The sequence below is a fragment of the Plecotus auritus genome (assembly GCF_963455305.1).
Source record: "Plecotus auritus genome assembly, chromosome: 4".
NCBI lineage: Eukaryota > Metazoa > Chordata > Mammalia > Chiroptera > Vespertilionidae > Plecotus > Plecotus auritus.
In genome coordinates, this window is record NC_137775.1 from 17410436 (window position 1) to 17425229 (window position 14794).

Below are 14794 nucleotides of genomic sequence, written 5' to 3' on the forward strand. Positions count from 1 at the left end.
GTGTGTGTGTGTGTGTGTGATTTAAAAGGGGCCAGAAACACAGTGCTGAAGTGCTTTCTAGTGTCCCAGGAACAAAATACATATAAAAAGCTTAATAAATTTCATGCAGTATGAGTTATGATGCTGTTGGCCCTGAGCTCAATGTTAGAGTTAACCAACAATATATGTTAAGTAAGATATCTTTAAACAGAAACACACATAAAACAAGGATATATATTGGCCAGTTGACAAAAATGTTGGGTCCAGGGGGCAACAGAAACCACACAGTATTTCCACCAGGAGCAATAATCGTCCAGTGTTGTAAATCTTCCCTCCCTCTTCTCTCCCACGATATTTGCTTTGGTACAACCCAGTTCAGGGCCCACTTGAGCCGGGTCAGGCATTTATGTGGCCTGAGCACGCGCCCTGAGCCAGGAGGGGGCGCCCTCCGCCCAGTGCTCCGCGTGGCCGGCAGGTGGCGCCCTTGGTGGGCTTTTCCCCAGCGCGGTGGAGGCCAGGTGGACTGGAAGGGGCGGAGGTAAGGAGAAGCGGCCGGCGGTGGCTGCCCGAGGCTCCTCTCCCGCCCGCACGCAGAGCTCGCGACTCGGTGCAGAGAGAAGGCGGCCTCGGCCGGGCCAGCTGCGCTCTGGACTCGGGCACCGCCGTCTGGATCTCTGCGAGCAGGTCCCCGCCGCGCTCAGCCCGAGCTCGGCCACCATGGAGGCGCAGGCACAAGGTGAGTGGTCGCCGATCGCCCCGAGGGTCAGCTCCCCGGCGCGCAGAGGGGCGCTCCTCCGGCATCGCCCAACTTCTCGGACAGAGCGGACAGGTGCCAGCTTCACGGGTCCGCCACTCAGCTCCCACCCGCGTTCGCGGGATGATTCCTGCTCCCCAAACTCAGGGTGTGCTGTGGGGCTGGGGCCGGTGGAGCAGACGCTAAGTGGAGAGGTTCCTCCGTAGGCGATGCGCCCACGGAATGTTCTCGCCCCTTTCCCCAGCCGGTCGTCCCGCTTCCTGAACCTCGCGAGGACCCAAAGACCTGTTGTACGGGGTCGGGGATCCTCGTTTCTTTCCCTTTCCCGCGGGGCGTGGGGAGGGAGCGCGATTTCCTCGCCTCGGGCTCGTGTCCTGCGTGCAGCTCCCAAATTCGGGGCTGAGCCCGGGCGCGCCTAGGTGGTGGCTCCGCGGAGACCCCGGCCTCCCGGATACGCTGGCCTCTCGGGGACCGGCCTTCCCCAGGCGAGGAGAGCGTTGCCCGCCCGCTGATCTGCAGTAGGACCGACACGTGTGCCCTGGTTTCCCGCGATCCGGGAGCGCCCTCTGCCACCCCAGGCGCGCGGGGCCCCGCCGGTCTGGTCGCCCAGCTCCCCACTCCTGGGACCGCGGTCTGGAGGAGCCCGCGACGGCTTCGCGAAGGGCAGCCTTATGTCTGGGGTCACACTGGGACCAGGGCTTGGGAAGCCGGATGGACTCATGCAAGAACCGGAGTAAACGGACTGGAAAGGAGCAGAGGTGGAGGATGTGGAGCAGGAGGCTGGGAGGAACAACGCTGATTCTGGGGTCCGTCTATCTTGGGAGCAGCGCCTGGAAGGGATGGGTTGAGGTCAGCTTTCTTCAGCCTTTAAAACAACCATCGCACCTTCCTTCTGCACTACAGTAGAGAATCCAGTGATGGCTTTTAAGATAGATAGATAGATAGATAGATAGATAGATAGATAGATAGATAAATAAATAAATAAATAGGAGGTTCACGACCCTGTGCGCTCGCCCTCTAGGGGCAGAAGTGTCCTGAATGAGAGCGGGTTGGCTGCACCGGGGCCAGGAGCCATCCCACGGGTTTGCTGCCAGGACTACCATGGTCTGAACAGCGCGAACCATTCTTGCTTGTTCCGTCAGCCAAGTTCCTGTCCATTATCTAAATAAGAAAGGAGAATTCCCCCCACCCCCACCCCCGAGGCTGGGCAAATTCAAAAGCAGAGGTCAGCTCGGAGGCCTTCCCTCCTGAATGGAAGCAGGTGGGAGGGAACCACACGGGAGCTTTCCAACCTGATTTGCAGATTGGGATTGTTTGGAGAGTTTTACATACTGGCCCTGGCGAACCCCAGACCAGTCAAACCGGCCATGGGTATGTTTGAAAGCTTTCCAGGTCCTTCTCTTACTCAGTGAGCTGGAGAAAAAGGAATCCTGAAGACATGTGAAGCTGCAGGTTGGAACCACCGGGCCACTGGTTTGCTTTCCTTGAGAGATTTACTTAACAAACATTCCGGTGCTTTTCTTTGCCAAACACTGTGCCCTCGAGGAGAAGCAACCACAGATTGGATCCCTGCTTCCTGAAGAGACAGACATTACTCTGAGAGTTATTTGATAAATGTGAAATTGCAGCTTCGATTATGATGTGGAAGGAGGGGGGGCCTGAAAGACTTCGGGCCTGGTAGGTGATAACCAAAATGGTGAGGTCTGTTTACTGTGCCCAGTTTCTGTCCTTTGTGCTTCGCATGTGTTGACTCATTCCTTCTTCACAGCAGTCCCATGAGGTAGGTGGTGTCCTCATGCCCCTTCCACGGAGAGGGAGACCGTTCAGGGTGTACATGAGCTCCTTGTAGACCAAGTAGGTAATGCGTGGTGGAGGTGGTGCTCAGTGCCTCTCCTGCTCAAAGCCACCGTCTTCAGAGGAAGGTAAAGCCTGAGTCCCCTTCTCGCCCTGCCCTCTCTGCCACTCTTCCCCTTCCCCTCACGAAGGGGCGGGACCTGAGTGGTGGGGAGGACAAGTTAAAGAGGCAAATGAAGCATTCCTACGGACACTTGTATTAGGGTGATCGTCAGCCACGGAGAACAGTGAACAGATTTTAAAAACATTCAGGAAGAAAATAAAAATAACTTGGATTAATATGAAGGAGGGTGGTGTCAAGGCTGACCCCAACTCTATACTTAAAAAAAATTTTTATTGATTTTTAGAGAGAGAGGAGGGAAGAGGGATAGAGAGAGAAAAACATCTATGAGAGATCAGCTGCCTCCTGCCTAACCCCCTACTGGACAACAAGGCGCAACCCTGCGGGGAATTGAACCCCGGTAACCTCTTGGTTCATAGGTCAACGCTTAACCACTGAGCCACACTGTTATACTTTTACAACCAGATGAATATTTACTTCTTAAATCCTTATTTTCCCAGTACTTTACATTTTCATATTAAGCCCCCCCCCCCTTTTTTAAAGTCCTTTAAGAAGAAAACTATTCACAAAGCATTTATAGTGTATATTAAAGAGAAAATCTTCTTTCCACTTGGAATATTTTTCTGGCTAAATGAAATTGACTCTTAGATTCTAAGAGTCCTTTGTGCAGGTTTGTGTCATCAGCACAATTTATGTTAGAATTACCTAGAGTGAGGATGGCTTATCTTTCTGCCTCTTGATCTGGAGAAAGCAGAGATGAGTGAGGTTAAGTAGGCAGCTGCTGATGGGATACCCCCTGGACTTTCCCAGAGACCAACCAGATGCTGTGGGCATTATTTGCACATGTAGTTCAATGAAGACCGCAGCCAGTCCCAGAAACCGTTCCAGAAGTGAAATTCTGCAAATAGATCACTTAACTTTGTAAAAGAAAAGATTGCTTTTGATAAAACAAGGACACATTCTGGGAAGTTGGTAGATCAAAACGTTCAGAAGTGGGCTTATGAGTAACACGATTCTGTGAGGAGGGGCTGGAGAACTGGGTGGAATGGGGGCCCACAGGATGCCAGCATTCCCAGCTGCTTTCCTGGTACTGGAGAATGTTGCTTTAATGTAATGATCTATTGGAGAGGACATTTGGTTAGGAATTTAGCATTTTCCTGAAATATATGTAGTGCTTTAAAATGAAAAGTCCCTGATCTTTTAAAATTATCTTCCAATATTTCATTTTTCTAGGAAATAACTTTGCTTTTGTCCTTCCCAGTGTCTTTAATGTTGAAAGAAAAATCTTCTTTCCACTTAACCCTTGAATATATATTCAGATTAATAGCTGTATTAGTTTCCTATGACTGCTGTAACAAATTGCTACACACTCGGTGGCTTACCACAACAGACATTTATTCTCTCGCAGTTCTGGAGCTGGAATTCCAAAATCACTATCACTGGGCCCAAATCAGGGTATTGGCAGGGCTTCGCGTCCCTGGATGCTCTAAGGAAGAATTTGTTTCTTGCAGCTTCTGGTGGCTGTCGGCTGCATTCATCGGCTGCACCACTCCAGTATCTGCCTCCGTGTCCCACTGCCTTCTCTGCTGTCTGTTTCAGATTTCCCTCGGCCTCCAGTTTCTAAGAACACTGTGATTTCATTTAGAGCCCACCTGGATAATCCAAGATCATCCTCCCACCTCCAGATCCTCCACTTAGTCACACGTACAAAGACCCTTTTCTTACATAAGGTGGCATCTATGGGTCCCAGAGATTAGGGCCTGATATACTTGGGGGCTGTTGTTCAGCCAGTAACTACTTTTTAGATTCACACATGCTAGTCTCAGGGTTCTCAGGAACCCATGAATGGCATACAGTAATACGTGTCAGATTAATCCTGCCTGATTGCCAATTCCATTACAGTGAAAATGTCATGCAGACCTTACATTATACTTCGCTCACAGGACATTGGTTTAGCCTCATCTTGTTCCAGGAAGAACTTAGGGCAGTTTATACAGAAATATGAAACACAGCAAGATAATGTAAATTAAAAATAGAAGAAATAAAGTAAATGAGAATAAGGACAGCAAATGAAGCAAGGAATGAAGCTCTAGTAAAACAAATGCAATTCTATCCTTTTTGTTAATATTGCATAGAAAACAAATTCTTGCTTTGAGAAAAAAAAAATTTTTGTTTTAAAATAATCCTTCCTTCCCCTGCTGAATAGTAACAGGCAAAATCTCTTATATTGTAGGGATCAGATTACCCCCCACACAAAATTCTTCTGCAAATTTCAGTTAATGTAATTATAAACCTTAAACAATGAGAGCTAGGTGTTATATATTATGATTTTTAAAAGTATTATTAAGAACATTTTACTGTCTTCAGAGCTACCTCCTATTGTTTTATTTTCCTGCTAAATAGAAGTTTTAAAGTAGTAGTGATGTATACATAAGATAAATTCAGTCATTTGCCACATATCCTATAGTTGCAATTAAAATTCTTGTAAAATCTGATCATACAAATGATAGATATTACAGTATATGGGAATCTATTTTGAATTGCGTTTTCTAACATACACCTTGTTTGCTTGATACTCTTGGTGGGCAGAATCAGAAAAGTTGCTTTATAAGACTGATAAGCAAGAGGGTTCATTTTTGTGGACTAGGATAAGATTTGGTACTTAGTGAGCGATAGTAAATAATAAATGAGTACTTCCTCAAGTATTGATTTGTCAAATAAATATATCAACAACTACTTATCGATGACTATAGTAATAGCAAAGATGCGACAAGCACTGAATGTTGAGAGGCAGAGGGACAGTGTTTAAGATTCCAGAATCAGGGCAAACTGCCTGGATTTTAATCCTGCCAATGTCACCATTAACATGACCCTGAACCAGTTACTTCATTTCTCTGCGCCTTGGTTTTTCCATATGCAAAGTGAGGGTAATAATAGCGCCTACATCATAGGATGGTAATGAGAGTTTAACAAGTGAATACAATCAATGTTCTTAACAGTGCTCAGCATGGGGTAAGTACTACATAAATGCTTGCTGTTGCTTTTAGTAGCACATGCCAAGAACTTTACATGCATTATCTTATTGAATCCTTATGTGAACATTTTGAAATAGATACCATTACTTTTAACTCATTTATAGACAGGAAAATGGAAGGTCAGAACAATTAAGTGAGGCCCTGCCGGTGTGGCTCAGTGGTTGAGCATTGACCTATGAACTAGGAAGTCATGGTTCCATTCTTGGTTGGGGCACATCCCGGGTTGTGGGCTTGATCCCCAGTGTGAGGCATGCAGGAGGCAGCCGATCAATGTTTCCCTCTCATCATTGATGTTTCTATCCTTCTCTCCCTCTCCCTTCTTCTCTCTGAAATCAATAAAATATATATATATATATATATATATATATATATATATATATATATATATATATATTTAAAAAATTTTTAAATCATGCTATTTAAGCCTGGCTGGTATTGCTCAGGGGTTGAGTGTCGATCTATGAACCAGAAGGTCAAGAGTCCATTCCAGGTCAGGGCACATGCTCAGGTTATGTCTCAATCCCCAGTAGGGGGCATGCAGGAGGCAGCCAATCAATGATTCTGTCTCATCATTGATGTTTCTATCTCCCTCTCCCTTCCTTTCTGAAATCAGTAAAAAAAAGTATATGTATATTTTAAAAAGTCATGTTACTTAATAAATACAACAGTCATGAGGAAGGTCATGTTACTAGTATTCTCATCTTAGATGAGGAAACTGAATGATAGTAGTTACAGAACTTTCTTCAACTTGTACAGCTTGGACATGTTGGAGCCCGGACTGGGAGTCAGTGAGCAGCTGTTATTTCTGGTATCTTGTGGCTGGGATGTAGCGTATTGCAGTGCAGCCTTGCTGACGGAATGCAAAGCCCTGGAGAAAGGGCTGTGCTCCCGGGGCAGGAGTTTGAAGATCCTGGTGTCAGTTGCTTAGCAGCATGCTTAAGATTTCTGAGTACCCCGAAAAGCTTCTAGTGACAAATTTAGATTTCTGCTCTTGCTATTTTAGATGTTCTTAAAAAATAAGACACAAATAAAAACTTTTAATATGTATGTGTCTATGTACGTATATACATTGCATATATATGAGACCCCATCATTTTCTCTCCCCTTTACTCTGCTTTATTTTTCTTCATAGGACTATGTCACTTTATATTATGAATATAATTAAGTTTTTTTTATTACAACAGTTCAATTATAAATTCTTTTCTTTTTCTCCCAAGGAGCATTTAAGCTCCTTGAGGTCAGGGACTTTGACTGTTTTCATTATTGCCATATCCCCAGGGTCTAGAAGTGACTGGTTCATGGAAAGCAATCTGTCAATGCTTGTGGGGAAAATGATGAGTGACAGAATAAATGGTATTGAGTAGATGATATCATATATGACCATGGAGTAGGAGTATGTCAACGTAAAGACAGAACTAAGTTGCTCCTATTAAGAAAAAGAGTGAGAGGGATATGGAGAGGGTAAGGGGAAAATACGGGAAGTGAGAGGAAAGCCGCGAAGACAGTCCTGGAGAGAGAAGAAACAGAATGGAAGAGAGAATGAGATGCTGGGAGGCTGAGGAGAGAAACTTAGGACAAGAGACGCTTCTAATGATGTATTCCCAAGGAATACTGTAAACCCCTTCTCAGTTTCCCTTGTAGCATCTTTAATAAATTCTGCAATGCATGTTCAAAATGTTTGTGTCAATACACTTTTGATGTGGGACAGCTTCAGAGAAAAATGGTGACTGGATAGCTGATGTATATTTTACAAACAAACAAATGGGTATTCAGTTTCTCCCCATCTCCATTAAGCAAATATTGAGCGAATATTTAGACTGTCAGTGTGAGATGTGCAAATAACCACGTGCTTTGGGTGCCCCGTTTTTCTCTCCGTCCTGGTGCGGAGTTTCTGAAGGGGCAGGGAGGGATGAGGAGGAGAGAGCTGCAGCCACGGCCACGAGGAATGGTTCGCCTGGGCAGCTGGTTTGCAGGCAGTTGAGAACCTTGGGTCAGCAAAGCCTGTTCAATTTATTATTGTTTAAAATACATTTTTATTGATTTCAGAGAAGAAGGGAGAAGGAGAGAGAGATAGAAACATCAATGATGAGAGAGATCATTAATCCATCGGCTGCCTCCTGCACGCCCCTCACTGGGGATCAAGCCCACAACCCGGGCATGTGCCCTGAACAGGAATCGAACCTTGACCTCCTGGTTCACAGGTCGGCGCTCAACCACTGGGCCACCCCAGCTGAGCTTGTTTAAATTATTTTAACTGGACAGATGAAAGTCTCATTTGAAGAAATAGAAGTTACAATCATTTGGTGGCATTTTCTTCTGTAATACAAGTGTGGCTTTCTCTGATTGGCTAGTTTATTGCCATTTACGAGAAACGATGTCCATATTCTTGTGTTGCTTAAAAACATTATTCAATATGCTGCAAGTAGTTATTGAACAAACCTGAAAACACTTATTTCCTTCCCTGAATGTGCTACCTCCCCCAAGTTCTCACTGATGGCCTGCTAGGGTTTGAAATATTGATGAGGATGGATCTCTTCACCTCTGCATTTCACTGACCTTCCAATGGAGAGGATTTTTTAGCTTTGTTGAGAATTTAGGGCAGAGGAAATCTTTTGCAGAAATAGCAGATTTATGTGGCTATTCTTTCAGTTTCGTGGAACTCAACTTGGATTCTGAAACATGATATTTGAGTCATCACTAGCCTTACACCAATAAATTAGCATAAGCTTATTTTTAAGAAAACTTCTGAGGCTACTATGCAATTTATAAAGCAGATTCTTCCTGTAAAATCTATGTAAATAGATATAATAATTTCTTTAATAAGTTTTTAGGTCCTAAGTAAATACTGTCATTGTGCTATGAAACTATCTCTGACATCCTAGCAGACCTGGTAAAGGCTGCTGCTCATACATTAGTGTTTTGAGTGATGACATATATTCATCCACACGTTGGGGAAGTGCTCTTTTAACCAGACTGGATGACTGGCCCACCATTGGACATTTTCTCTGACTCCCCCTTTTCCAAACCCACTTTCTATTTTCCCACATTTGCTCAGGCGTCCACCTCAAATGCTGTTTCCCCTCAGGTCAGCTTGTAAGATCCCACTAATGAGCTCCTGGTTTTCCCACTGGAAGTAATCCTCCTCTCCGCTCAACGCCCACAGCACTCTGAATCTGCTTTATGTCCTGAAGAAGTAGCCTTATAATTTAGAGTTGGGAGGGACCGAATAAAGGCTCTCAGACCGTCTCCTCATTGTGCAGATGAAAGCACTGCGTTCACCCGGGGATTTGCCTGGACCGGTTTCTCCTGTGTGGGCATTAGAACAGGAACTTGGTTTTCTGCCTTGTAGCCCTGTGCTCCCATCTTACACTTTAAGTTATACTTTTAAGTTCAGCTGGCAAATCCTATTCTACTTATAAAATTACCAAATGTAAATACTTACTTTTAAAGGAACTTGGAATAGTATGATATTTATTTATTTATTTGTTTATTTTTATTTTTTTTAATTTCTTTATTGATTAAGGTATTACATATGTGTCCTCATCCCTCCATTAACCCCCCGATAGTATGATATTTAAATACTAGGATATCACTGACATACAAATTTAGCTGATATACTCAATTTCATATTTAAGTACTTCCATTTTCTAAGGGACAAGTCTTCCCAAGTACTTAAATCTAAAAATTAAATAAATATATAGATAGAGTAAATCTAAAATTCTCTTAAATGTTGTGATATTACTTGCAAGTTTAGTAGGATTTTCCCTTAAAAATCACATTTAAATCAATTACCAAGTTAAACTAAAATTGAAATTATAAGCCTGATAGTCTCTCAATAGACCAAATTCTCTCAAAGATAATATAAAATACCAAATATTCAGATGCCTTCCCACAAATATACTAATTCTGTACCTTTGGTTTTATTAATTTCTTCATCCAATTCTTCATTCAATAATTACCTAAAATATCTAAGTGCTCCATTCAATAAATACCTAAAATATCACTGTTCTAGATTCCAGAAAAACACAAGCAACCAAGATGAAAATTTCTGCCCTTGGGAAGTTCCTATTCTAGGAAAGAGAAAAAGAGTAAATAATGTAGATTAATAAGTGATGTAGTGTACTGGATGTTGGTAAATGCTAAGGAGAACAATAACTTTTTGGAGGGGGTTGTGAATGTGGGGGTAGGGGGAGTGGTGGTAGGTGATTCTACATCTCTCTGGGATTGATACTCTGCACAGAGACTTGATCTGAACTTACTTTCCAGCAGAGAGGCATGGCTTTCTGAACACACTGAGGCTGGGTTGGGACTAGTTGCCACTCTTGACCCTGGTGAATACTTTGAACTTACAATTGCCATGTCCATCACTCCATGACTTCTAAATCGAAACCTGCAATCCCACATCACTTGAATGGATTTTGTATTTCTTTGGCTCTTACAAAATGTAAGCATACTGTCCACCCAACTGTAAAGATCTCTGCGGGAACCCTGCATTCCTTCATATTCTTCAGACCATTCAATCTTAATAGACATAGCTGACTGAATTCCAGGCATCCCTCCTGGTTTTATCTTGGAATTTGGACACAACTTCTCCAATCACTTTCCTGGTCAATTTTAGTTCTCCAGGAGACAATGAAATTTAAGAGGAAAAACACCACACCTTTAGCTCTGTTTAGCTTCTCATTTATCACTGCAGTGTAGAGAACCATGGGTAACGCAAGTAGACCCTCAGCGCATGTCTAGGGTGGAATAGTGCAGCCCAAACTCACAGGGTCATCCCACTCAGGCTCCTGATCGCAGGCAACTGCTCAGAGACTGCATCTCTCAAGTGTGAATAAGAGTTGCAGAAGTCCCCACACGCCTCAAAGCACTTTGTAAACTAAGAACCACTATAGGAATCCTAGTTTTCCTTAGTTGAAGGTTTACTTTAAAAATCGCTTAAAGCATGTCACAAGCAGATCATTCTTTTCCCTCTCTGTGCAGGATTTATGATAATGTGACTTACACTACTGTTTTGTTTTTACAATGATGATCATTTTGTTGTACCTGGTATATATTTAGCACACAAGTTCTTTTCCACAGGATAGCTTCGATGTAGCAGAATGATCTTTCATTTCTTCCTTTTCACTCTGTGGTACTAACTATTCCTCCAATTTACTTACTCAACACCAGTGATCTTTGTAGGAACCAAAATCTGAGAAGACTGCTCTTCTTTAAAGTGAGTCTTTTCTGCTCTCATGCATGGTGCCATTGTTTGAGCATCCTGAGAAAAATTCAGAGATGGTTTTAAGAGGGCTGTGTTGCTCTGGGGAGCAGCATCTTACAGCAATCTGGTTAAGGGAGGGGGGTGTTTGAAAGTCATTTCAACAAGGAAAATCACTTTCTACCTGGAGTTTAAGATCACCTGCATCTTCTAAGGGACAGAACTCTGATGCCCTCCTGACACCATGTGTCTATCATCTTTAGCCCATAGCTCTGTTTATTGCTGTTCTTCAGTTTGCACTCCGTCATGCAGGCTACACTCAGCATCCTTAATAGTCATCATGTGTCTCAGTTTCCCTCTGTCTTTTAAAATACCTGCTCTACAAGCCCTACTTGATTTTTATGTAATTTAGTTTATCATATACGATGTTGTAAGTCAATCAACTTTATGGAGTGAGGATGGAAGGTAGGGAAGGAAGGAAAAGAAAGGCGGGCTTGTACTATTACATTTCCAAAGACATTTATTTGAAAGTGAGTATTTTCCCAGAATTACGAACCACCTGCTATGGTTAATTGGACATAGTCAGTGCCAAGCATGGTTTATAACATTTTTTAATTGAGCAAAGTTCTACTTTAATCTTGAAGGTCCTGAAATTACTGGAGTTTGCAAATTAAATGTAATACATATATTTTAAATATATAACTATATATATAGATGTTGGTATGTATATATTCATCTATTTCTTGATCAGGGAACATAGAGGAGAGCATTAATTAATACCCCATTACCTCATTCTGGAGAATTTAACTTAAAATTGTAAACATGAAGTGGGACCATTTGACATCAGTATAGAACACCGTTTCCTGGTCCTTCCAATGACAAGCTCAGGTATCAAGAATGTTTTCTATTTGCCTTCTCAGAATTCTTTTTAATCAAGGAATAGAATCACACCAGCTTCCTTCTCTGAAACCCACAGAATCACAGCCAAATGACTTGCTCTTACCATAGCCCTAAATATTTGGTGAGTGCTTTTCGATACATCTAATTGTGAGCATTCACAGTACTTTCCGGTGATATGAAGGAGGCTGGTGTGTAGATTTCAGAAGAGAGGGAAATGATGGTTTAAAGTAATCTTAGACATTGGGTTCAAGACTACATTTTGTTTTTCTCTTTAGGATCTAGAAAGGTGAAGAATCTGAAGGCAGTGAACCAAGTAGTGAATATGATGTCATAATTGATTTATTTATTTATACCCTGTAGTAATTAACTTGTAGCAATTAGAAAATCTGATAATATGTGATCTATATGATTAGCACAAGTAACAATGCCAAGATCAAAATTCAGGAAAGCTAGGATGTCTGAATATAATTAGATATCTCTTCAGGAAAATTTAGGAATAACCAAGAGACTTAAATAACATTTTAGTCCTGGTACAACAGAGAACTGAGGTAGTCAGGGAGTTCAGTGTTAGTGTGGAGGCAAACTAGATATTTTCCCTTATTAGTACATGCTGTCTGTTTTCCAGAGAGGCAACCAAACTGAGACTTAACGAGTGTTGGGATTTAAATACCAGAGGATGAATAGCTAAAGAATTTGGGTGTTTCAACTGTGGAATCTCAGAAGGAAGGTGGGAGTGAGTTGGGGGGGGGGGTGCGTATAGGAGAGGGACGAGATCAACCAAAGAACTTGTATACATATATGCATAATCCATGGACACAGACAATAGGGTGGTGGAGGCCTGGGGCAGGGGGCTGGAGCGGGCTATAAGGGGTTAATGGGAGAGAAAAGGGGACATATGTAATACTTTCAACAATTAAGATTTTAAAAAATACATAGGTGAACCTATTTTGTGCAATGTTGATGTCTTCTGTGAAGTGTAATCTAATGCTATTTATTGGGGTAGCATGTAGGAACATTCACTACATGGTTAGTAGTAGGAGGAGTTTCCTTATCTAACTGAAATGTATAAAATAATTTGCCAAAAAAAAAGAAAAAAAGAATTTGGGTGTTTCATACTAGTAACTGAGGACAGACCTAGATAGAAGCATATGTTGTTTTATGATAATATTTATTTACTGACAAACATTTGGTGAACTCCTCTGTATGCTAGGCAATGTATAGATTCTGGGGCTACACTGATGAGCTGAAACAGATGCTAAAATGTGTCAGCAAAGATAATTATGAACACCCAGGCCTTCTCAGTGTATCTTGGATGGTGTGAGCCATAGGTCAGTCTTCGGGCAGTTTCTCTCTTCTCCCACATTGTCAAAGGCCAGGATTTCCCAGGAGAATTGGAGTTAGTCCGTATTGGATGGTGCGCTGATTGTGGGGTCTACGAAGTCTCTGGGACATGAGGGAGATTCTTGGGCAGTTTTTCATTTGGAAAGTTGGCTTTGGACAGCCTCCATCCTGGTGGTGCCTGTCCACATCCCCCCTTCTGGACAGTCCTTATGGACAGCGCTGCCCCCGGGACACTTCTGGCTTTAGAAAGGCACTACTGTGCTCCTGTTGCAGCTGTGGTTTATGGAAACCAGTGAAGCATAATGACTAAGAGAGCCCGGGAAGACAGGTAGGCATCCATGCTGAGTCACTGCTGGGAGCCTTTCTTAAGCCAATATTTGTCAAAGCACAAATATTGGCTGGGCATTGAAAAAAAAATCAGTGTCAACAGCTCTGTGCCTTCTCTAAGGCAAATGTACAAACATCAAAAGCACATAGAGTGCAGGGGAAGTAGGTAAACCCCACCAGCTGCACCGTGTTGTCACTTTTGACCACATATAAAAACAAGCTACCTTTTTTCAGGAGTCGTGAGCTGAAGTCGTGAGCAAAGTGCTGTAGGAGTTGCATTTTTAGAGAGAGTGAGGTGGAAGGAGAGGCTCCCCCTGCAACAGTCAGGAGCTGAGTGTTGAGGGGGTGGTTTTTGAGAGGTGGTTGAAAGTAGAAGGGAGGGAACTGCCATCTGGATGTGATGACATTCCAGGCCTTGGGTACAGTGTCTTACAGTACTCCTCTTGCTTTCGGAGTACATTAAGAGAAGAAAACATTACAGTACCGTGGCTGAGAACAGCTGAGGGAGTCCGGATGTGAAGAGCACTGGCTTGGCTCTCAGACATCATCATCCCTACAATTTGCTTACTCGGTACCCTGGACAGCTGCTAAGGAGGCATTGCCATACAGGGCCCCAGCTAATCTCCCAAACACAACTATGTGGTAGGTGACAGTGTCTCCATTTCACGATGAGTAAATGGAGGCCTAGGTAATTTAAGTAGCTTATGCACTGAGTACTCAAAAATCACTGTGTGCATTGTATGTGTGTTTTATACCACATATGAACACATACACACACACACACACACACACACACACACACACACACACATATTGTGGGGATTAAGAATGCAAGGAATGTTATTTTTGAGACTTTATACCAATCACTATATTATAAATGAGGGCAGCCAAAAAGACAAATTCCCCCTTTTTGAGGAATTTTTCAATAGAATCAGTCCTTGTACAATAAATAGGAATGAAGGAAAAAAGGAATGAAAAGAGGGATGAAGGCATATTTGGAAAGCAGCAACAAGGGGCATGCAGAATACTGGGGCATCCAGAAGGTCCAGGGTGGCCCAGGATGGCCCAGAATTGGACAGGAGAACCAGTTGGAGGGGTGAGCTTGGAGCCAGGCCTTATAGTTAGAAATGATAGGATAGAAATATTGGAAAGAAACATAGGTAGATGAAGAGTGCCTAGTGAAGGGCCTTGATTAGAAGCACATATTGATGTCCCTGATATTTCTCCATCTGACTCCACTGAAAGATCTTAAGGGAAGTGCTTTTAACAAAAACAATGAACCAAACATCACTGGATTGTATGAGAATAAAACATTTATAAAATCTGTGAAAGGTGGCTAT

General features: G+C 42.9%; 1 protein-coding gene across 5 annotated transcripts in view; it reads left to right on the forward strand.

Annotated features, from left to right (window-relative positions):
• The first annotated feature begins 361 nt into the window (after positions 1 to 361).
• TPD52L1 (TPD52 like 1) overlaps positions 362 to 14794 on the forward strand; it is a 65450-nt gene continuing 51017 nt past the window's right edge. For 2 of the 5 annotated variants that reach the window (XM_080663591.1, XM_080663589.1), the window contains exon 1: positions 502 to 715. In XM_080663591.1, the coding sequence (XP_080519717.1) occupies positions 697 to 715 (19 nt within the window). In that variant the 5' untranslated portion in view covers positions 502 to 696. Of the gene's footprint in view, positions 716 to 14794 lie in introns of all 5 variants that reach the window. The other 3 variants (XM_080663592.1, XM_080663593.1, XM_080663590.1) reach the window with 3 other exon arrangements.